Here is a 23490-nt window from a genome sequence, read left to right on the forward strand (position 1 = left end):
ATTTCAGCATAAATTTTTTTTAAGTAGAAAGTTTTATTGAAAATGGGAAATACTTCATGTTCACAATGATGAGCACAGAGAGTTAAAAGAATTACAAGCACAAAATGTTTTATGTCGAAAATGTTTTCAAAAACATCTTAAAGGAAAACTGTTTGTTTTCTGGTATTTGGTTGTGTTCTTATACTTTGGGAAACATTTTCTGGTATTTGAAACGTCTGAAAAATCACAAATTTTCATATATATATATATATATATATTATAAATAACATAATTTATTGGGGAAAAAAAAATGTATACAGGACATATACTAGAGACCATCAATCATGGTGTAGAGTACAATGATCACTGAAATCTAAAAGAGAAGAAAAAGGATAAAAACCCAATGAAGAAAGAGAAGTAAGAAAAACATCTTTAGTTCTGGAATACTCCTTTCTTTGGTCCTCAAAACTTCTAGCATTTCATTCACGCCATAGTCCCAAAATTTTGGGGTCGGCTATGGATCCCCAACATATTAGTTAATATGTCTTCTTTGCCTCCATTCTACTCTATCTAAAGTCAAATTCTGAGTTACTCCCCTAATTGACATGTCCTATTTTATTACTTCTACTAATATGATTTTTGGTCTTCCTCTACGTTTTTTATATAGATATGAAATAAAAAGTTTGATACACCACATAAAAGTATTAATACAGAACAACTGAAAAATAACCTAAAGCACACTTAAACCAATTTCTTCTTTTTTAAAAAGTCAATCATTAAATAATATGCACAATCAAAATATGAGTGCAATAGCAATAAATAAGAGGCGTAAAACATTTTTGTTCAAAATACCTGAAAATGAGGAAAACATTTTTTGAAAAATGTTTTAAGTTGAAACAAATGGCGCCATTAAATAAATAAATAATAATAATAATAATAATAAAATTAAAAAAAAAAAGAATGTAAACTGAAAATATGGAAAGTAACCATGCGAATGGTAAGACCAGTCTTTTGGAAACACTCATTTTTCAAAAGATTATTAAAGATATAGAAACTTCAGAAAAAGCATACCTTAACTGAATTCTCCGATAATGCACAAAGATTGGACTTGATTGTTGCAAAATCATTTGAATCAAAAGACTTTTTATGTGCATATATAATCTGGAAGAAGAAGAGTAACATTAAGAATGAATTCCATGAATACTAGCAGAAATAATAAAAGCATATCCAATTTGCTACATGAGCTACCTGGTGGAAAAGAGAACGAGCCATAGATAAAAGAATATGATGAAATTTTGTCCCAGTCACAGAGCTGTTCCAGAGGTTACAAGAAGCAACTCTAAGCTTCAGACATCGCACATCATATTCACGGATAGCGGATGCACCTTGCCTACATTGAGCACAAAAGTTTGAAGAGAGAGAAATGAGATATGCAAGTGTGACATCAAAAAGAAGACTTCACCAGCATCATTACATAATAATAAATGGTCAAAAATAACAAACCTCTAAAATACGGTAATTTAGTAAATGATGAAAAAATGTACAATCCAGACAACAGAATACCAAGTTTCTAATTGTTGTACTTTATTCTTTTCGTTGAATAAAGAGCCATATAGCTAATCAATTGAAATATGATAAAACAGTTTTACAAATTCAAATGGCTATCAAGCAATATATATATCATCTTACAGAATCTGGAAGACTGTTGCTGTATTCACAGGCTGTACAAGCATATCAGGTAGTGGAATATCATAATCACCAATCTTTGAGAAGTTCTGCATGTCAATCAGAAGACCACAAAACCACAAGTTTCCTCAGTCAAAAAATAAAAAACATAAAACACACAGACCCACACGCACACATATAGACACAGAGTCACACTCAAAATGATACATACCTTGATAAAAACAGGCTGATGGATCCAAAGAGACTGATGCCACCTAAACCACATTTCAAGAACAAAACTGGCAATTTTCCCATTCACTGCATTAAAAATAAGTACAAAGATAAGCGTATGGATAATGTAACAGGCTTAACCCATAGAGATAATACTGCACTGACCTGCATCCATTGAAGTCCATGCATCCATTGTCCACAAGATCTTTTGATGTGGTAAAAACATTTGGGGAGGTCTTGATGAGAATGTCAAGGAATATTTCAAGCCAGACTCCAGCAGGTTGGTTACAGTACCCAAATCCTGTCATTAATGAAAAGCAAAAAAATAACATATTAAATAATATAACGAACACATGGAACTATTTACTGTAACTAGCAAAAAAATAAATGAAGAGCACAAAAATACATATAAAAAAGTGTTAAATTACCGATTCTCCCAAAATCTTAAGCTATTAGGAAATTGTGGATTTATTCATTTAACCACATAATTCTAACATCCCCCTCACGTGTGGGCTCAAACACCCTTTTATAGGTGAGGCCCAACACATGGGATTTCAAATGAGAGGTAGAGTGGAGGAGACAAGGATTGAACTCAGGACTTCTAGCTCGGATACCAATTTAAATAATCAATTGTCCCAAAAGCTTAAGCCATTGTTATATGGTATATTTAATCATTTAACCACATACTTCAAACAAAATGAATTTGAATTTTTTGGAATACTGTTAAAATGATAACCCTTTTTAACAGCTTAAGCTTTTGGGATTAACTAGTAATTTATCATAATGTAATAAATAAAATCCTATGGAGGACGAAAAAAATTTTAGTACCAATTGAACTATTTAAATTAAAATCATTCAATCAAATATCATTGAATACAAAATACAATCTACAATCAAATATCATTGAAATGCAAATGTACAGTTAGAGAAGCCATATTTTAAGTTGAACTAGGGCCAAAAATATACTCATGACCAAACTTAGGACATTGCAATTATGATATGATTCTCTTGACTTCAAAAGTCTATGAATTGGTCCATCTAAAAGCACCAGAGTAGAAAACATTATTATCTACTAAATTTAGTGATGTGGACGTGAACTTCCATTATAGGATACAATTCTATTACATTCAGCAGCCAAGTACTAACATCATACCAAGAATGTTGTTATTTAATTGATCATACCAGCTGTAATCTTTTGGGATCAAGCAAGAGGAAAGATGAGAGCTTCTGAAGTAACATTATATCAAGGAAAAGACTTGTTCTGTCAATTAAAGGAAGAGTGTCCTGCCAGCTATCAAACCCGGACTTCCTACACAATATTTCAGGGCAGAAGATACAACAAGCAGCTGAATTTGCCTCAGAACTTATATGCTCACTAAAACCCAAATTTGCCTCCAATTTGTGTTTTTCTTGTTTAAATCTTTCCGAAAGCATCTGCAAGTGGAAAAATTTATTCCCCAAACAAGGGAAAAGAAATCCATAGCAGTAACTGTAGAGAATGTAAAGGACATACCTGATGCATCTCCTCCAACTGCTGAACAACAGGGACATCATCTTCAATATCATTACATCTGCCCATAATATATAATGACATGGAAACACCTGCATAATCATGGAATTGAAAAAGAAATCACATTTGCATTGTACAATCAAAGAGTAGTATATAAAATAGAATAAAATGTGAAAGTATATAACAAATGTAACAAAATTATCTAGTAGGATCAAGAACAAGTCAAAAACAGAATAGCCACAACATTATTATTTTAAAGATTAACCACATTTCCTTTATTGCGGCAATGGTACAACTTGTCAGCCCATGTCTTAAATACAAACCAAAATTCTGTTTTGCATAGAAAATCCTTCCCCTCCTACATTGAAATCGATTCTCAAAGGACAAATTTTAGCTACAAAATTGGATGTAGCCTAAAGCTATAACCTTACTCAATATCTTTTTATTGGAGGTGAATTTTGACAAATCTACCATTGGATTACATCTTTTTCTTATATCCTCCATGCTTGCAAAATTTCTAGAAAATTAAAGATCAATAACTATGTCATCAATAAATTGTTTAAATTGCAAGTTTTTGTAATTTAAAATTATGCATAAAATATAAGTTTATAGATCACATAGTAAATAATATACAATTAACACAAAATTTGACATATATATTAAGTGTGTAAAGAATATATAATTCAACGGTTAGATTTCCAAAATATATAGTAATATTTATTTTATTAAGGTTATAGTCTTAGGCTGCAACTAATTTTGTAGCTAAACTTTGTCCATTCCCAAAAGAGAGCTTTGAATCTTTGATAACTAACAATAAATAAGGTATGCAACCAGCAAGAAACAACCAGGAAATAGAATATCATAGACAAATTTGGCCAATTAAATCTGCAGAAAATTCTTATTCATCCCCTTTTTTGGTATGAAATCCGAAGTTTTATCATTATCAAGAATAACAAAAAAGAAACGGAGAAAAGTATCCAGCAAGATAACTTTTAGGAACTTCATTACTTAACCATACCAGAATTTCCCGCAACAGCCCCTTCCAGTAAGATAAGTAGAATCACAATAAGGTTAATGCAAGCCAACTAGGGGATTTTTTTTTTTTTTCGATAAGTAAGAAGAAAATATTATTAATAAGGGAAAAGCATTAAAATACAAAGGGTTCACGGTAGTGAACTAAAAGACACAAACAGCCACTAAGAAAAGCTAATAGACAAAAGGAATTCCATAAGGGTAAAACAATCCGAAAAACCCCAACACCGAGACCAATCAAAGAGGGTCCGTTGGAACAAATCTACTAACTGAACCACAGTTTTCCCCTTATTCTCAAAAGAACACCGATTCCGTTCAGTCCAAATAATCCACATTAAACCGCCTGGAACTAGATTCCAAATATCGGAGCTATGCTTCCCAAGCCAATGGTACCAACAAAATAATAAGTCCGCTATTGAACCTGGCATGACCCACTCGATCCCAAACAACCGAAGCATATGAGTCCACAAAGAATGAGCTATCGGACAGAAAAGTAACAGGTGATTCACAGATTCCTCATTACAATAGCACATACAACAACGATTCACCAAAGGGCGACCTCGAAGCATGAGGTTATCCAAGGTAAGGATCTGACCATGAGCTGCTGTCCACAGATTCCTCATTATAAAACAAATCATCGGAAATTAGTACCAGCCACTGAAGTTTTGAACTTTTCTAATAAACCATTGGTAAAAGAAGAAGAGTAGAAAAAGAAGTTGGACTACATTTCGAGTAGTAGAAGAGAAGGTAGGCATAAAAGTAACCTCAAGAAGACTAATGAAACGGAGAAAAATCATAAGAAAGACAAGCAACCAAAAGGTAAAGAGAACTCTAATGTTGATAACAAAGACTAAATAATATAGTAAACCCAATAAATCCTAGCCAATCAATTCCCCTCATACATGTGGCTTCAACATATATAATATTAAGAAAAATCACTCAAGTATGTGAACAAGTCCCAAATCATAGGCTAAAACATGACAAATAATAATTAACACATTACCAAACAAGCATTACATTAAACTTTATGAAACTTAAAACTACAAGACTAGCATATTCGAATATTATCCCAATATTATGTCAAAGGAATATGGTCATAAAAGAATCTGAAAATTCTACCTTGCATTGCAAGAAAACGAAGTTCGGGATTTGATGATGCAACAACCTCAATCAGACTTCTATTCACTGCTACAGCAAACATATTCAACAAAGGGAGAAAAATTCACTTCAATAATTTGAAAGAATTGTTAACTTCTTTTCTTTTTTGATAAGTAGATTTCAACAACTTAACAGTCACAGCAACCTAATACACAGTAAATAAGAATGCCATACCTTGCACCCATGAGTTTGAATTTGTTGGCCAAAGTACCTCACAAAGCACTGAAAGTTGATGTTGTTTATGAAATAAATTAGCAGAAGGTGGCAAGAATGGATGACCCCCATGAATCCAAAGCAAGGACTTCTCACAAAGTAATGAAAGTTGATGCTCTTTATGAAATAAATTAGCGAAATTCTCCAGATTCTTGCTCTCCCTCTATCATGAACAAAAGAGTAATCAAGCCCAATGTGCATTACAGGATCTGGCTAAAAGAAATGAATAACAAGACACAAACACAAAATGCAACATTATTGTGGTCAGCTTACCAGCACAATCTCAGCTGCTTCTGGGCAGACATCACTCAATTTTTCCTTCAATTTTGTGACATCCTTCATCAAAGAACGCCAGGAAATTCGCAACTGCTCAACATTTGACGATGTAGTTGGGTCAGAGTTAACACCATTCCAGAAAAGTATGTGATCTTCGAGAAGGTCAGTGTATAATTGAATCAGCACAGCAAAAGAAGGAGATTCCATAAACATGTATGATGAATCAACAAACTTATGAAGAATTTCCTCTTCAATTACTCGCAGAGATTTCAATACAGAACCCTGAGCTTCATCACTATGTTCATGGCTGCTCTGGGCATTCCATTGCTGACAGCTAACTCTTAATGGACCTAGGCAGTTAATGGCATTACTTAAAAATAAGCTGCATGATTCAGCCATGTCCTTCGATGCCATTAAATTAACTAATTCTAATGACAACATTGGTATGGGCAGCAAGCCAAAATCTACTTGGTGAAGAGATGCAACCTCACGGTGTCGCTGAGAAATGTATTTCCAAACAGGATGATCCATTACCCGCTTGATTAACATCAGAAAAGAACTGAAAAACTGGCAGAAGGGTTGCAATTGAGCACTAAACCAGTTAAACCAGAGAAGATAAAGCTCTAGATCATTTTCCGTGGCTTGTTCAATGGCCCAGTTGGCAGCAAATTCCAGCATCTTATTAGCCAATGCTAATTCCGTTTTCCCAAAGTTTGAAACAGTTGAATTTGAAGACTTGGGAAACATTTTCTGTTCTAACTTCTTCACATTTATCAAGTAAGCACTTTTATGGCCACTAAAAATTCCTGATTCAAATGATGCAAACTGAGCCCCCAGGAACTCTAGATACATGCAATTTTGTTTCACACAAGTTTCTTTTGAGTACTGTACAAAATCCATTACTTTCAATGGCATTGGCCATCCTCCAGGCAAACACAAAGTAAAAGCTAGTGATGAATCCAACAACTCTATAACTGATAAATAAGTGCTTTTAGCATGGCCTATTATATTTCCCCCTTCAGCTTCACCAAAAGAAGAAAGATATGTATGCTCCCAACTCACATGAAGACTCCACAAAGGCTGATTACCATTCATTAGAAGCTGATGGAATAACTGCACCCAATGTGACAGCTCAAGATACGTAATGCTGATATTAAGTCTTGAACCTTCGTTCCTAGCGAAGACATGCGATTTGGCCATTGATTCAACCAATCTACCTCCAGGAATACCAGAAAGAATAAGAAATCTCTCCACATCTTTTAATTCAATCTGTACAGAACTGTAACCACTTCCTTCATCTAGTAACCAGTATGGCTGCATCATAAATATCTCAACTCCTCTATTTCGCATTGCTCGGGAAACTTCACCATAGTTTGGGTTAACTGTGAGGAACATCCGAAAATTAGGGTGTGGATGAAGAACCACTGGTTTTCCATCAACAATTCCACACTCATTAAGTGTAATTGATCCAGAAGGCTCCACTAAAGAGTTGAGTCTATCAAGAACCTATATTTCATAATTAAGAAGAAAAATTAGATTTCTATCATTTCAGTCAAAAATAAGAAGAAAAATTAGATGACCTGATAAATAGAAAATTAATAGAATCAAATTGGTCATCAGATAGAGACATAACAACAAAATATCATAAGAATGTGTTATTAATTTAACTTGTCACATACCGTGGGATTACAAAGATTTGCATTCTCTAGAACAATCCATTCTCCACGTTCAATAGCTTTTATCAGAGGTCCCATAACCCATTCAAACTTCGCAGAAAAAGACCTTTTCTGATAATCCTCTTGCAACTTTAAAATTGTCTTCATGGCTCTATCAAGATCCCTGATCGACCATGACAGAGGTAGATCATTTTTCTTAAGATCCTTTAGTTGTTCAATGATCTCAACTAACAAACTCAGGGAATCGGTGATTCTCTTCCCCTTCTCTGCATGCTCAGTAGAGCCTGATAAAAAGTTACAATCCATGCTTTTTAAAGCAATACATTTGGCTATTAACTGATCATTTCTTTCACTAATAGATGCTTCCTTCGAGGACTCCAATTGCAAACTATAATACTCCTTAACATAGCACTCAACTTGATCAGCAACAAATCGAAAATTTCGGGAAGCATCATATTGCTCAAAGCATCCAAGTAACTCAGATATATCAGTTGCAGCCGAAAGATTTAATTCATTTAGTACATTGCCAGTAAGCTGAGCAAGTAACCTTATCAACGAAGTCTTACCAGATGATGATTGACCAATCACAATGGACAGCCATTGATGCTGAATACAATGTGCAGCAGCTTCTAAACATTGACGAATTTCAGGCATAACTTTAAGCTGACTGCTTGAAATTTTAGATGATTGAAAAAGGTTCCTTTTAATGGCAGTGTTCCCCACAATTAAGTACTGAGAATTAAGCTGAACCCGTGGGTAAGGATTTATAAATGACTTCACCTCAAAAACCTGCTCAAAGAGCTGTATGACCTCTCTGCGGTCAACTTCTGTACGCATTCTTTGAATATAAAGAATGTTGAGGAAGGAATAATCTCTCAAGTTCTCCACTGCACCTAAATCAAACAAAACCATATCTTAAGAAACCAGCATAGTACAAATCTATACATGCATAAAGTTCAAAATAATCAATCAAATTTAAAGAAAGAATATAGAAAACCTTGTATGATCTGACATGACCGAATCACATCACGTAGATTAAACTCCCAAGGTGAGCCATCCTGAGCAAATTTGTGATACAACATTGTCTCTTCATGCAATCGTTTGTTAAATGATATCAGTTTTATTAGTATGGACCTGGGGATTGATGGATAAAGCGAACTACAGATGAAAAGATAGTCACCCTCAGCTAACTCATCCACATAAACCTGAAACCAATGACAAGGAAATAAATAATTGTTAATATCTTGCATTTCAAGTTAAACCATCATCTGTTTTACATAGTTTATACATCCACAGCAACAATGATGCTTAAACAAACATACCTTAGTGAAACGGTTGAGAAAGGATTTTGGAAGGCCTTTTCTACCACCACCTTGATGCGAAGGATTTTGACATGCAAAAACTCTAAAAGATGAGGGACACTTAAAGGTGCAACCCAGCTCCGGAATAAAGACTTCAGCTCGGTGATCCAGAATAGCATTCAAACCCTAACAACAATTAAAATTCCATCAATGATTATGTTCTCATTATTAAATAAAAAAATACATAAAGAAAAGAATAAATTACAAATTACATTGTCTAACTCAGCCTTGTTTTCAATTTCATCCTTTAAGTTACATTTTTTTCAAGGGTAGCCTACTTGTATTTTGAAATTCGGCACTTTACCCACTTGATGTCTACCCGTTAGGGTTCCAACCCACGTCATCACCTTCTCCATTAAAAACATATACTACCTATGTCCCAAATTGTTGGTACTCTTTAGAAAACCCAAATTTTTAATGAAACGTCATATATTGTCTTGTCTTTTAATTAAAAATATAGAAGTTTTCAAAATTACCCTTAAACAAAGTTCTCAAAAAGTTTTTTTTTTTTTTTTAAGCGCTTGTGATTGGTAGGGGCATAATAGGAAACTCAGTAAATTAAAGGCTTTAAATTTTAAAAATAGGACAAAATTTTGGGACACCCCAAAATGGAATACAAGACCAAAAATTTGGGATGGAGGGAGTAAAACATAACAAAATCAATAAATACAAGACCAAAATGTAGCATTTGTATAAAAGGAATTATGCTTTCTCAAAAACATCAATAGAACAAGTTTCAACAAATCATCCTTAATTCCTTCAATAACCCCATGTGATTCTCAAAAGAATCAATCAACTTGAACCATTGAAACCCAAATTTCGCAACTTAATATTAGAAGACCACCATAACTCATCCCAAGTACTCAATTCGAAGTCCCACTCAGATTTTCCACGCCCCCATTCAACCAACTTCTAAATGAACAAAGATAAACCGAGAATTCAAAACTCAATTTTGTTCCTTTTTCCCACACCACCCCCCCCCCCCCCCCCCCCACAACACCCCCCAAAAAAAAACAAAATACCCTATACCAAAACAACCAAGATCATCCAAATCATATCATGTAAAACCATTCAATCAAGCCCAAAGCAAAGAACTTTTACTCTCCCTTCTACTGTTATGGTTTCCTTCCTTTTCCCACATTTCCCCAACAACCAGACAAGGGATGAAAAAAAACCTTTGAAGTTTAGAGACTCACTCACTCACCCCAGAGACAGAATCGAGAACACCCTTTTGTATCAAAACCCTGGAGGTCCAAGAGTAAAGGAAACAAAGAGGAAGGCCAAGAATGAGGACCTTGTAAAAGGGGTGGTGGATTGTATCAGGACTTCAATGCATGAGAGATTAGAGTGATTTGTGGCTTGATTTGGTCGAGATTGTAGAATTTCTGTAAGGCCAAAGAGAGATAGACAGAGACCTTGGAGCGTAGGTGAGAAGAGGTGATGGGAAGATTGGGGCAAAGAGTGGCCAGGAATTCCATCATCCATTTTTGCAGTAATTTCAATCCCTAAGGTTTTGATGTGTTTTATGTTTTGTTTTCCTATAAAAAAAATTTTCAAACAAAAAAAAAAAGAGATGTGTCACAGAACCCTAACGAGACACACCTCATGTAGGTAAAGTACCAAATTTCAAATCACAAGTAGGCAACTTAAATTTAAGCCAAGCCACTGGTAGTAAGTTGTAATTAGCCCCCTTTTTTATAAGTTAAAACACAGTCAAATAAAACAGTAATTTGTCCCTTTTTCAATCAGTCCTTTAATTTTCATTCATTTCAGTGTAGTCATCTATCCAATCTTCACTATTAAGACCACCAAAACAATGTCATCTTCACTCTTAAGACCCACCAAAACGATGTCATTTTGTATACTGAAAACTACTAAAACTAATAGTGAGATTGGATGGGACTAGACACAAGGACAAAATTGAAATCAAATTAAAGTTGAAGGACTAAAATGAAAAAACGGAATCTTGTTAAAGGCTAATTGATAAAAGGTAAAAAGTTAAAGGATGAAATTTGTAACTGAGTAAATATGCTGCGTAAATCTTGAAAACAAGCAGAAGCATCAACAAAATAATATTAGGAAAATAACGATAGAGGTTCATTACAGTACCTCTAACACAGATTGTGGAGCAAGATTAAGTTCATCAAGCAAAACCCAACAACCTTCCTTTAAAGCCTGCAAAAGAAGGAAGAATGTCAATACATGTTTAGAGTAAGTTTGAGATAATTACACCTTTAATATATGACACTTTAACCTGCAATAGGATTCCATCAGACCATGCAAACTTTATTCCTTCATCACCCTCAACAGGTAAGTCTGACCCCAACAAGTCCATTATATCAGTCTGCATAAGAACATGTTTAATACTAATACTACTAAGTGCAAAAGGTTTCAGAAACCAAAAGGAAGAGAGAGAGAGAGAGAGAGAACAAAGGAAAGTGTAAACTCAGAACTACTCACCTGCTCAGATAAGTTTATACGTACAACCCTATGTCCAGAAAATTTGCCCAAGGCAACAATTAAACTTGTCTTCCCAACTCCTGGACTACCTTCCAATAAAACTGGGAACCAAATGCCAATTTAGAATGTTAAAACAAAGAATTCCATAGCACCAACAGGTAGAATATGGGCAAAAGGGAAATAATGAAATAAAGTGCACGCGCACACACACACAAAAGTTAAAAAATAAAATAAAATAATAAAAAAACCTGGCTTTGGAAGTTGCATTGCCCTCAGTACCCGCAAGGCATTTCTGCAGGTCGTTGGTGCCAAAAACTCAAATTCCCCTACCTCACAGCTTTCACAACCTGTAGACATAACATGTACATCACTGACTACTATCTATGTATTGTGGATACTTTTACAATCTAATAGTCAATTACATATGTTTAAGACTTGGTGTTAGACTGAACTTCAAAACAGGTTTACAAATTGCACAAGATCCCAAAAATAAGAAATTTTGCCTAAGGTCACAAATGAAAACATCTGAAATTAAATAACATTTTTTAACATTAACAAACAAACAAACAGATTCATACATAGACTGCACTTGATATAACAACCAAACCCTCAAAAATAATAAAGCACAAGTTAATAGTCACTAGTGTTATCCAACAATAAGATAACACACACTACATCAAATTATGTTACCTTTTTCAATGTAGAATGGATCGATACCAAAGATATTGTCACATTGCATATTTCCAGTACAAGAAATATCAGCAGTCATTCCCAGATCACCCCACCCAAAATTTTCCATCCTTGAAAGTTTTGTGTATATCAAATTATTGGTTTCCACCTGTTGTTTCAGAAAGAGCATGAAATCTTAATCAGTTACTGTAAATAATTGAACATAACATCTCAAGACCAGACAGCATTTCACTTACTAGAGAAGATAACAAATAAACTTGCAGTAAACATACAAGTTCAACAACTTCTTTTGGGAAAATAAAATATTAAACCAATAGAAGTGAAATGTACAGAAAATTTTGAAGTAATATTGTAAAGGTAAGCAAACGAGAACATAGCGACTGATTTCGGATGGGTAGAAAGTTGTAAGAAAGATATGTTTTCATTTTCCAAGTACAAATAAATTTATTTAAAGACGTTAATGTCATGAAAATGAAGTTCACACATAGCATACATGAGTATACTCCTAATGACAAAAGTGAAAAGTGAAAACTAAGGAAAAGGAAATAGAATTTGACATCCACACATATTATACACACAAGCAGGACAACCAAATGTCTCACAAAAAATCTGCACCTCCTTGAAGACATACTAAAGAGTAAGTTCTTTGATTTTTTTTTCCATATATAAGTATGAAAAGTTTATAGAAAAGAGACCACTTCATGCAAAAGGGCATAAAGTAGCCTAAAGAATTACAAACAAATACAAAGAAAAAAAATAATGAAACACATTGTTTGGGATTGCTTGATTGTTAATATTTTTGTATCTTATACTTGGTAAGAGCACATTGTTTAAGACCAAGGTTTTATCAAAACCAAAAATTATAATAGATAACTAAATAATTAAAATAAATAATGAAACTTCTATGAAATTTCTTGAAACTTTGGTAAGATTTGGTTAGATAAAATGAAATTTCTTGAAACTTTGGTAATAGAGCTTTAGTTAGATAAAACTATGTAAAGTATTTATATTATGTCACATGACAAAAGCACATCATACAGTGCCTAACACTTATCATTAAGCCAAATAACACAAGTAGGACACGCAATGCCTATATCTTATAACTAAAGCAAAAAATGCTGGTTAAAGGTCAAATAATATAGTGGAACTTTATTAAAATTTCTAGAAATTTTTGGCAATAGAATTTTTTTTTAAACTAGGTTTTATAAATTCTTAAAACTTTGGCAAAAGAGTTTCATTTATAAAGAACTATATTAATAATTGTAATATACTTATAATGCATCACATATGATATGTAATATTTAAGTTAAGCCATATGGCCCAAGCACGGCATGTAAATGCCAACTTTTATTATATGGTATATAACATGTAATGCTTATCAAGGAATTTTTTTTTTATAGTAGACTTCATTACATTGTAGTAATAAACACTCCATAAGTCAGGTCACAACTAAAACTAAAAGTTTATATATGAAGACAAGAAAATATAAAAATACAAAAGTGATGCACCATTTAAGCATTACAGAATTTTATTTTATTCTTTAAAAAAAAAGTACACAATGCTTATACCAAGAAGTAACAAAACAAGAGCATAGAAGAAAACACACCGTTAGCTTTTCCAATAGAAAATGCAAGCATCTTTGCCTCAACTCTACAGCATCCTTTTTAGAAATACCAGTCCCTGAACAAACATAAAAAATATATGGACATAAGATAGCAAAAAATGACTTACCACTTGAGAACAAACAAAAAATTTCCTACCATCAATAAGAAATGGTAAAAATAAATGCTTAGCCAAACTGTTTTGAAAAGAAATATGCAGTTATTCACTATTAAAGAATAGAAACTACAAGGACAAATAGAAACTACAAGGACAGGTACTGCTATAACAAAGCAAGAATGTACCTAAACTTAGTCCATCAAGCAACACAAGAAATGCCCCATGGAGAAATGCAAATTCAGGCCCTAAACTCCTCTCTGTCATGTTAATAAAAGCAACCCAAGAGAGAAGATCTCTAACAGTAAGCATCCGCCCAGGGTGTAACTGGTTGAACCACTGTATAGCATAGAAATTAAAACATAGAGTTAGAAATTGAGATTTGAGACTACTATTATTATTCCAGAACTAGCTGCCAATATATGTATATATTAGCATTTAGTAGTTTAATATACTAGATAGTCACCAATCAGCCACAGCCACAAGCCAAAAATAAAAAATCACAGGATAGACAGCAAATGACCAAAACCACAAAACAAAAAATCAAACTCAACTCATGGTGTTATAAACTTCTGACATTCTAGCAACTAAGAGAGGAAGATTATTGTTATGATGAGCTCACATCTTTCGTCTAAGATCAAAATACAAAAATTCCTTTTATTTTACTATTTGCAAATACTAATGGCACTTCCAACCCCCACAAGAATGACAGGGTGAATGAGACCTTTGGTTCAAGTCCCATGGAGTGCATGAGTTACTCAGAAATTACCAAAGGGTATAGTAGTAAGAAATTTTGAGTTCAATGAATCAACCATTACTCTAACATTCCCCCTTCATGTGTAGGCCCAAACTCCCCTCCAATATCTAGGACCCAATGTGTGTAATTTTGAAAACTTAAATGGGGGTTAGAATGAAGAAAAAGTTTGAACCTCAAGACCACCTACTTTGTTACCATAATAAACCATCACTTGTCCCAAAAGAGTGAAATATTAGGAAAGGATGAAATTCATCATTCAACTACTATTTTAAAACTTGTCAACTAGAAAGAAAACAAAAGTTGCTACCCTGAGAGAAACTTGGCACAAATTAACTAATGAGAGAAAATTTAAGATGAGTCAATAACATGAAACAATGGTTGCCATTCATACACCAATTCAAAGAAATCTGTTTTGCTCAAGTTGGAGGCAGCATATACTCAAGAGAAAGTCTAAACGTACGTCAACAGAGGCAAACTAGGATTTGACACAGGATATAACCAAAGATGAAACAAAATCTTATAAAAAAAGTTGAACTCAAATATATTGTACATGGTCTTAATATGCCCAACGATCAGTTGTAATGATGGCACCCTATGTATGTTAAGGGAAAACTTCTAAAAAGTGAAAGCAGCTGCCCTCTTAATAGCTTTCCACCCAAAAATAGCTGAGGAAGAATGTGTAATTACACTTGAGATATTTATAATTTTTAGAATTGATAGGGGCAAAATGGTGAACCAGTAATCAGCATTGTCAAATAACACTCCCTATACAGCAAGACCCAAGAGTACACTACTTGATAGGAAAAAGAAATCATTGACAAAGCAGAAATGAGGAGTTGCAAAAGAACGTACTTCCCAAAAACTTAGCATAGCATCTACAATGTGCGATAGTTTTGGGTTGGAAAATCTGCACAAAAAAAATATTGAGAACCTCCGACCAAGAAAGTGTTCATTAAATGCATTATCTTCCACAAACATGTACTTCAAACTTATCTACCTCTGCAGAGCAATACTCTTAAGCTCATTTAGGTCACCAACAGGGGGAACCCATATCTCTGTAAACCGATTACGAAGAGCTGGAGATAGTTCCTTCTTGCCATAATCACCACCAGGATTCATAGTTGCAAGAACAAAAAAATTTTGATGAGCAGTAATTTTCTCCAAAACAGACCCACCTTTCTCAGCCAAAGACTGCAAACAGGAAAACATTTATCATTATGAATATATGATTTATAACATGTACATGATGAGTGATGACAAATGGGTAAGAAAATGAAACACATAATGTAAATCAGAACCAGACATCGGTATATAAAAAGTGACAAGGAGCAGATTATAGATACTAAGTAGAGTGAAGAGGAATAATATATATATATATATATATATATATAACCCATAAAATTGCTTGCCATTTTGAACTACGTCAAGAACAAGCCATTCATGCAGAAATAACAGATTTCATTTATAAGGGTATAAAGAAACCATGCTCTTATCCTATGATTCACATCCTCCTCAAAAATTGAACATTTACCACAATGTAAAAAGGCATATAGTACTCTCTTTTTTTGGCAGGGAAAAGCAAACAATCACTATAATTCCAACCACTATAAAGACATCTGTAGACAAATAACTAATGTAAAAAGTAATTGACCTGCTTAACCAAAATCAGTTTTTAGAAAAGGAAATTACTCACTAGTTTTCTTTCTGGCTCCAATACACTGTTCAGTCTTTCAAGTACACTATCATCAGCCAAGGAAATTTCATCCACAAGGAATAAATCACCATCTTTCATTGCTTGTACAAGAGGCCCATCTTGCCACATAAAAATGGTCTGCCATTTCTGATGCAGATTAGAGAGTTCTTCTATCATATTTTCAAAATCCATTGTAACATCAGAACCCAAGGCAAGGCCTTGTTTGGAATGAGCTATCATTTTAGTCAGCTGATCAAGAGTCGAAGAAGCTTGACTAATATCTGAAGAAATGGTCTAGAGAAAAAGACTTGTATTAGAATATTATGTGTACCATAAACATCAACAATCAAGCCTTATTCCCAAAATGTTACTATGTATATCATCAACGAATAAGATGAACAATAGAATACTTACAGATTCTAGAGGATGGCGGATAAAAGCCTCCAATGTCATCACCTGTTCCATTATTTCTTTATATTTTGCAATCAGTCTCGATCTCTCTCGAATAGGATAAAACCCCTATTAAACAATTCATGAGTTGTTAATTCATAAAAATTAAACACTTCCAAAAGATTTTCAAATGACATTCGAGCACACAAATAGAGAGTAAACACCACAGATAGTGATAACCAACCCCGAGAAAATCAGATGTCTCTGTGTACTGATGGCAGTTTAGTATGTGCAATTTCAAGCCCAAATCACTACTCAGTAATTGACAGACAGTAGTCTTCCCACCCCCCGTTTCACCAACAAGTAGTACAGGTTCTTTTAATTCATAGCATCGCTTAACAAGAAAGAACAGTCTCCACATACTTTTAGTCCAGATGACACTGCATTGAAGGGGTACATTAGTTGTAGTGAAATAATAGTAAGATTTAAAACAAGCTACCAAACAGTGTAAAAAGCTACAGTCTGAGGCTCTGAGCTCATACTTTTGGAAAGTCTCTGAAACCCCTGCACCATCACAAGGTCTGAAAGAAGGGTTCCCAGCAACCGTTCCCTGGACAAAAAGGAACACAAAGAAATTAGGTTCATTATTCAAAATTACTATATAAATCATTATTGTTCTTTAATAGTACGAAAAAGTAGGAAGTAGCTTGACTTTCTGTCCCACAATGCAAAAGAAATTTAGCATGCACAAAACCAGTATTTTTTGTGGAAAGCACGTACATATGAATGCATGGAGATGTAAAACAATATGCCTATACATAATACAATATCAATACACACACAAGAGGACCAACAGATAATAAGTATTATTTTATTATTATGAATATCACACAACACTTGCACTGCCACTGCCAACGCACACCATACCTGCTTGTACAATTCATCTTTGGCAAGTTTAACTCTGAGATGTCTCTCCAAAACTTCTTGGACAACATACTTCTCATCCTCATCTCGCAACCTTTCAGCTAGAAGATAATAGCCATCTCTAGCCAAATCTTCGTAAGAACTCCCAAATTTCTTGAAGCGATGAGCCCAACGGAACAAATCTCTTGGAGTAATAAACCCATGCTTTCCTGCAAATACTTTGCTCCTCTGCCTGAGCAACTGCAATTCCTTCATGACATCAACCATTTTCTTAGCATAACTTTCAGGGACTTTACACCTCTCCTCTAATATTGTGCTCAACTCATTTTCTGGGATTTCATCCACATGGATCTCCACAAAACGATTGCGAAATGCTCGAGATAGCATTTTGCGCCCACCATAGAAAGTAGGCGGATTTTGAGTGGCAAAAAGCATGAAATCTGGATGCGCTCGGATAGTTTCCTGCAGTTCAGGCACAAAAAGTTCTCTGTTGTCATCAAGCAATCTATTCAAGGCTTCCAGTACATCAGATGGTGCCAAGTTAAGCTCATCCAAAACTATCCAATAACCATTACGTACAGCCTTAACCAATACACCTTCATGAAATACAAGTTTTCCACTAGCATCAGTAATGTAGGAACCTAAATATTCCTGCAAATCAGTGTGTTCATGATTATTGATCCGTACAAATTCATGATCAGTTATTGCAGCTAGATACTGAACAAGGCTAGTTTTCCCGCTAGATGTGGGTCCCTGTAGAAGAACAGGATACCTTTTAATAAAAATTGCGCGTGCCAAGTTGCTAAGATGCTCCTTAACACTTTTAGTTAAAACATAGTTCTCCAAACCAGACTCGGATTTCTCTTTTTTTTTTATAATCAACTTGAATTTTTCTTTTAGGTTTAAGTAACCATCAAAAGGCACATGCGGAGGCATATTCCTCCCCAACAAATATGACAAAATCATTTGGTTCATTATCTCAGCACTGGGGCCATCCAAAAGAGTGAGAAAAAACATACAGAACCCATCATATATTGCTTTGGGAAACCCAAACTCCCTTTCTGCTTTCCTAGTATATTCTAATGACCGATAGAGAGACCGTAAACTGTATTGTGGTTTCTGGTTAGCCCCATCTTGCAGCCTGTCTTCTGACTCCTTTTTAGCTGCTTTGTAAAAGCGCACAATTTTATTCACTAATTCTCGATTACTTTTGCTGTCATCTATAAACTGATTAATAAATAGAGTCAAATCTTTGTCATCCAACACATCATCAACAAAGTACTCTGTAAATCTACTCCTCAAAGAAAAGGGCAAATCCCGCTTCCCAGCATCAGTTGCAGGATTCATGCAAGCAAATATACGAAAATTAGGATGTCGTTGTATATAATTGACATCCCCTCTTTCAGCTAAACAAAGTGACCCATTTTCTCCTTCAAGAACACCAATAACTCTCTGCAAAGTCTCTGGAGGTGCCAAGTTCACCTCATCAAGCAAAATCCACTCACCATTTCTAAGTGCAGTAACAAAAGCTCCTTCTACAAATGAAAACATCATGCCCGATGAAGCACCAATTTGCCCACGAGCAGTTTCAAGCTTCAATGAAAAGTTATCCCAAGCTTTGTATCTTTCTTCATTCAAAGGTTTCTTCCGCTTTTTACCAGACCTTGATCTTCCCTCTTGAACAAACTTATGGAAAGAATCAACACCTTTTTGAAACCCAGCTAGTAACATTTTCCAATTTTTATTACTAAGATGCTTTTGTAAATGGGCTAGAAAGTCAACGTTGACCTGAAAATCAGCATACAACGGCACAAGTTAGCTTCAGAGACTGTAAAACATATGACAAGTAAGCATATGAAACTTATGGGAAGAAGAAGGAAGGAAACCTTCATGGAGAATGTCTTAGAGAAAAGATCTTCAAACTCCTTATAAAGGGGGAAGCACACAAACTGCGCATCCATAGGCTTAAATCCACCTAATAAATCAGCAACATCGCTTTGCTGACTTAAGTTCTGCAACAAAAGACAAATTAAAAGTTGGTCAATATTCTGTAAGAGGTGCCCTGTATACAATATTTCATATTGGGAGAGACAGAGAGAGAACATACCAAGACAGTAAGTTTCTGGCCAAGTTTCGTGGCTAGATACTGCACAAGTGTTGTCTTCCCAGTACCCGTTTCACCAACCAAGAGAACAGGTTCATTAAACTTAACAGAGCAAGCTATTCTCTCAAGTACATGCAAAGAACTACGAATCTCAGCAAAAGGTTTCTTTTGGCTGTGTAACTACAAAATTCACATGGAAGTATCAAATAAAAAAGCTAATATGAAAGTAAACTAAATCAAGACAACGTCAAAATGTCTCCCACTTACAACTATTTGAGTGCGTTGAAGAACAACTCGGCCAATTTTCAAATCTGTATGCAATTCCTGCAGTTCATTTCTCAACAAATGAGATGCTGAGAGGGTGTTTGGTACATGCACTTAAAAACTGAAAACATGTGTTTGAAATCATGTGTGGAAATACGTGTGGGTGCAAAAATGTGTAAAAATACGTGTAATGTTATTTAAAAACTGAAAACATGTGTTTGAGTGGGTGTACCAAATGGGGCATGAATATGCCACCTAATCAAAAAGAAATTTCACCAGAATCAAACCACAAACATAACCTGAATCATAGGTTTACTATGAGGATATAAACTCTCTGTTACTGAAGCTGGCACTGCCCACATCTTAGCAATGTCTTTCATGATAGTCAACCGGTTTTCAGCTGAAGTTGAAAAGGCCGCAAATATATCAACAGCCTGGGAACATAAAACAATGCTTCAGTTGCCAAGAGAGAGTATTTTATCACTTGACCCACAGAGGAAAGAAGAAGAAAAAGAAGCCAAAGACATAAGAATACACCAAACCTCTTGATATATGCAATTACACTCATAAGCTGACAAACCATCTCCACTGAAGCTAAAGCCTAAACCTAAGATTCGCTTGCACCATTTAAGAAGATCCCTGCCATTCAGAATCAATAGCTTCAATTATAATATTCCAAATGAAGTCAACATGCAAATTAGCAACAATAACAGCTTTAGATACCTTAATGAGAATCTGCTGAGATAACTAACAGCAGAATTTCTGGGGTGGAATCCCGCTAGTTGATGTACAGGAGAAGAGTTAACCCTTTCAAAGGTTTCTATAAGAGAAATCATTCAATACATAGGTAAAAATCATTCTATTTGAAGCTATTAATTCACAACATATATAACCCACCTATGAGTTTCTCAGAAATTGGCTCTAAATTTGGATACCAGGCTTTTATTATATTTTGCAAGTCTTCCTTACTTGGAGGCACAATCATCACTTTCCTCCAAAAAACACCAAGTTTTCCACCTGCTTCCAAAGAAAAGCATCTTCTAATTTATATGAACAACACAATTTTTTTTTTGTACATTTATATAATATTAATAATAAACACAATAGGCACTATAAAAAGTAAAATACTATGAAGGGGGAAAAGATTGATTTACATTGGAAGGCAACAGGCAGGGTTAGGTGAATTTCTTCAAACCCATTCCCACCATGCCAATCAAACAGCCATTAGTATTCCTGTTCCATAACCAAGAGAAGACTACATTTATCCCAGCCCTACTTATCAATATATATATATATATATATATATACCCCTGCCCTACACCCACAATGAACTCTCCATCACCCCTCACCACCCCATTTGTCAAAGCAACAGATTGGGTTTATAGTAATTAACATGGAACTGGGAAAACCAAAATGATGGTATAATCATAGTGTGGTTGGAGAAACAATATCCTCTTTGAAAGACTAAGGTTAAGCCCAAGAATAAGTGTCCTTGATAATTAATTAGGTTTTTTTTTATTTTATTTGGTTTTTAAAGTCAATGGTATTTTAGTAACTCAGTAATTGTTGGGTGTGGGTCATAGTTTTGGGCCTAGGGTTTTATACATAGGTGTGTTATTATACTCAAACAAAGGGAAGTTGATCAATAAAATATTGAGAGAATTGAGAATTGAGCCACATTGGCCTTATTGCTCTTTTCTTCTTTTTTTTCTCTCTTTACTGCCTCCCAAGTTCAGTCCCATGTCTTGGTGCTTAGTCTTCCTTAAAGATAGTTCCTTGTGCATGCTATTGGGTTTCCATTCCTTGCCTCACAGCAGATAAGAAGGCAAGGATCCGAAAGGGAGTACCATAGGCACAACCTGAACCAACTATCAGTATGGTAGCCAGAGGGGGGGGGGGGGCATGGAACCCTTTCATAAGGCGAAGCAAGCTTTGATTACGCAAACCAAGGCCTTTGCAATAGACCCAGTGATTGGTGATAACCAGGAGAAGAAAGACCAAAAAAGACAGAACGATCTACAGTCCAAAGCCTGTGCCGTGTGTGCATCCCTGTCTTTCTCTTTGATATCCCGGCCTTCTGAGTACTGTTCACAAACTGTGGACATTCAATATTAATTCCTGTAAACTCTTTGCAACCCTAAATCAATTATTTTCTCTTCATTATAAAAAACCCTAGTCATTCTTGAAACTTAACCCTTCTTTCTAAAGGTTCTAGACCATAAATTCACAAATCCTGTTAACCCAAAGCCTACCACAAGTACACAAAGACAATTTCCACAATTTTTCCTAAGTATCAAGAAGGAGAAGTAAGTCGGATAGAAAGGTGGGGAAGTGAAAAGTAAGAGTGATGTACTGGATCTGCATTTGCAAAAAATTGAGTTGGGAAAGAAAATAAATATTGCAATGAACTGACAAGTATCATGAAAGGGGGGGAAGTGAAAAGTAAGAGTGATGTACTGGATCTGCATTTGCAAAAAATTGAGTTGGGAAAGAAGAAAAATATTGCAATGAACTGACGAGTATCATGAAATATGGACCATTGAAGAAATCTTTGCATAAAGAATTTGAGAGCAGTTATAGAGGCAGTTCTACAGAAACCAAAAAAACATCTTGCAAGAATTTTACAATAATTCCAAAAAGCCTATGCAGCCCAAGTCTGTTCAATAGAAGGATTACTATCTTACCAGATCCCATATCTAGTGGTAATAAGTCAGAAGAAAAATATTGCAATGAACTGAAGAATAACACAAAATATGGTCAATTGAAGAATCTTTGCATAAAGGATTTGAGAGCAGTTATAGAGGCAGTTCTACAGAAACCCAAAAAATATCTTGTAAGAATTTTACAATAATTCCAAAAACCCTCTATGCAGCCCAAATCTGTTCCATAGAAGGATTCCACACTTACCAGATCCCATATCCAATGGGAACTAGTCATAATAAAAATTGGAGACATGTACACGAAGTCCAAGAATTGCAAAGAGTAACACACCTTCTGAACTGCGTGATATATCAAATCTAGAAGTTGAAATTGTGGAAAATAGTCGAAAACTTTCTGCCACCGTTATTTCCTGCAAATGTAAGAACAATGCTTCAACATTAAGGCACTACATATGTTTTATAAATTCAATTAAGCTAAAAGCAAAGTACATTAGACTATGGGGTTATAAAACAATTCATGCTGAAAAATACCAAATAAGTAAACATTCAACTGGAATCATGAATCAAGAGAACAAAAAAATTGTGAATAAAGCAGAAGGAAAAAATGACAAATCAACTATTGAAGCAAACGCCATCCTCAGAAGCCTATCTTTCTCTTCTCTGTTTTTTTTTTTTTTTTTTGGGTGGTGTGTGGGGGGGGGGGGGGGGGGGGGGGGATAGGTAACTTGCCC

At 34.7% G+C, this 23490-nt stretch overlaps 1 protein-coding gene across 3 annotated transcripts in view; it reads right to left on the reverse strand.

Annotated features, from left to right (window-relative positions):
• Positions 1-23490, reverse strand: part of LOC126725002 (midasin) — a 42194-nt gene that overhangs the window by 13226 nt on the left and 5478 nt on the right. For 2 of the 3 annotated variants that reach the window (XM_050429474.1, XM_050429472.1), the window contains exons 9-43: positions 23091-23169; positions 20997-21116; positions 20823-20919; positions 20642-20738; positions 20399-20533; positions 20103-20159; positions 19839-20015; positions 19618-19743; positions 17735-19519; positions 17350-17417; positions 17052-17247; positions 16832-16936; positions 16418-16711; positions 15722-15915; positions 15577-15631; positions 14156-14306; positions 13858-13931; positions 12252-12399; positions 11810-11908; positions 11562-11662; positions 11356-11445; positions 11211-11276; positions 9063-9227; positions 8738-8945; positions 7744-8633; positions 6062-7570; positions 5750-5951; positions 5537-5605; positions 3389-3477; positions 3058-3309; positions 2041-2176; positions 1877-1962; positions 1669-1754; positions 1228-1369; positions 1051-1140 (exon numbers count right to left, since the gene is read on the reverse strand). In XM_050429474.1, coding sequence (XP_050285431.1) covers positions 1051-1140; positions 1228-1369; positions 1669-1754; positions 1877-1962; positions 2041-2176; positions 3058-3309; positions 3389-3477; positions 5537-5605; positions 5750-5951; positions 6062-7570; positions 7744-8633; positions 8738-8945; positions 9063-9227; positions 11211-11276; positions 11356-11445; positions 11562-11662; positions 11810-11908; positions 12252-12399; positions 13858-13931; positions 14156-14306; positions 15577-15631; positions 15722-15915; positions 16418-16711; positions 16832-16936; positions 17052-17247; positions 17350-17417; positions 17735-19519; positions 19618-19743; positions 19839-20015; positions 20103-20159; positions 20399-20533; positions 20642-20738; positions 20823-20919; positions 20997-21116; positions 23091-23169 — 8238 coding nt within the window. The remainder of the gene's footprint in view (positions 1-1050; positions 1141-1227; positions 1370-1668; positions 1755-1876; positions 1963-2040; positions 2177-3057; positions 3310-3388; positions 3478-5536; positions 5606-5749; positions 5952-6061; positions 7571-7743; positions 8634-8737; positions 8946-9062; positions 9228-11210; positions 11277-11355; positions 11446-11561; positions 11663-11809; positions 11909-12251; positions 12400-13857; positions 13932-14155; positions 14307-15576; positions 15632-15721; positions 15916-16417; positions 16712-16831; positions 16937-17051; positions 17248-17349; positions 17418-17734; positions 19520-19617; positions 19744-19838; positions 20016-20102; positions 20160-20398; positions 20534-20641; positions 20739-20822; positions 20920-20996; positions 21117-23090; positions 23170-23490) is intronic. The other variant, XM_050429473.1, reaches the window with a different exon arrangement.

Source organism: Quercus robur, chromosome 5 (genome assembly GCF_932294415.1).
Source record: "Quercus robur chromosome 5, dhQueRobu3.1, whole genome shotgun sequence".
In the NCBI taxonomy this organism is placed as follows: domain Eukaryota; kingdom Viridiplantae; phylum Streptophyta; class Magnoliopsida; order Fagales; family Fagaceae; genus Quercus; species Quercus robur.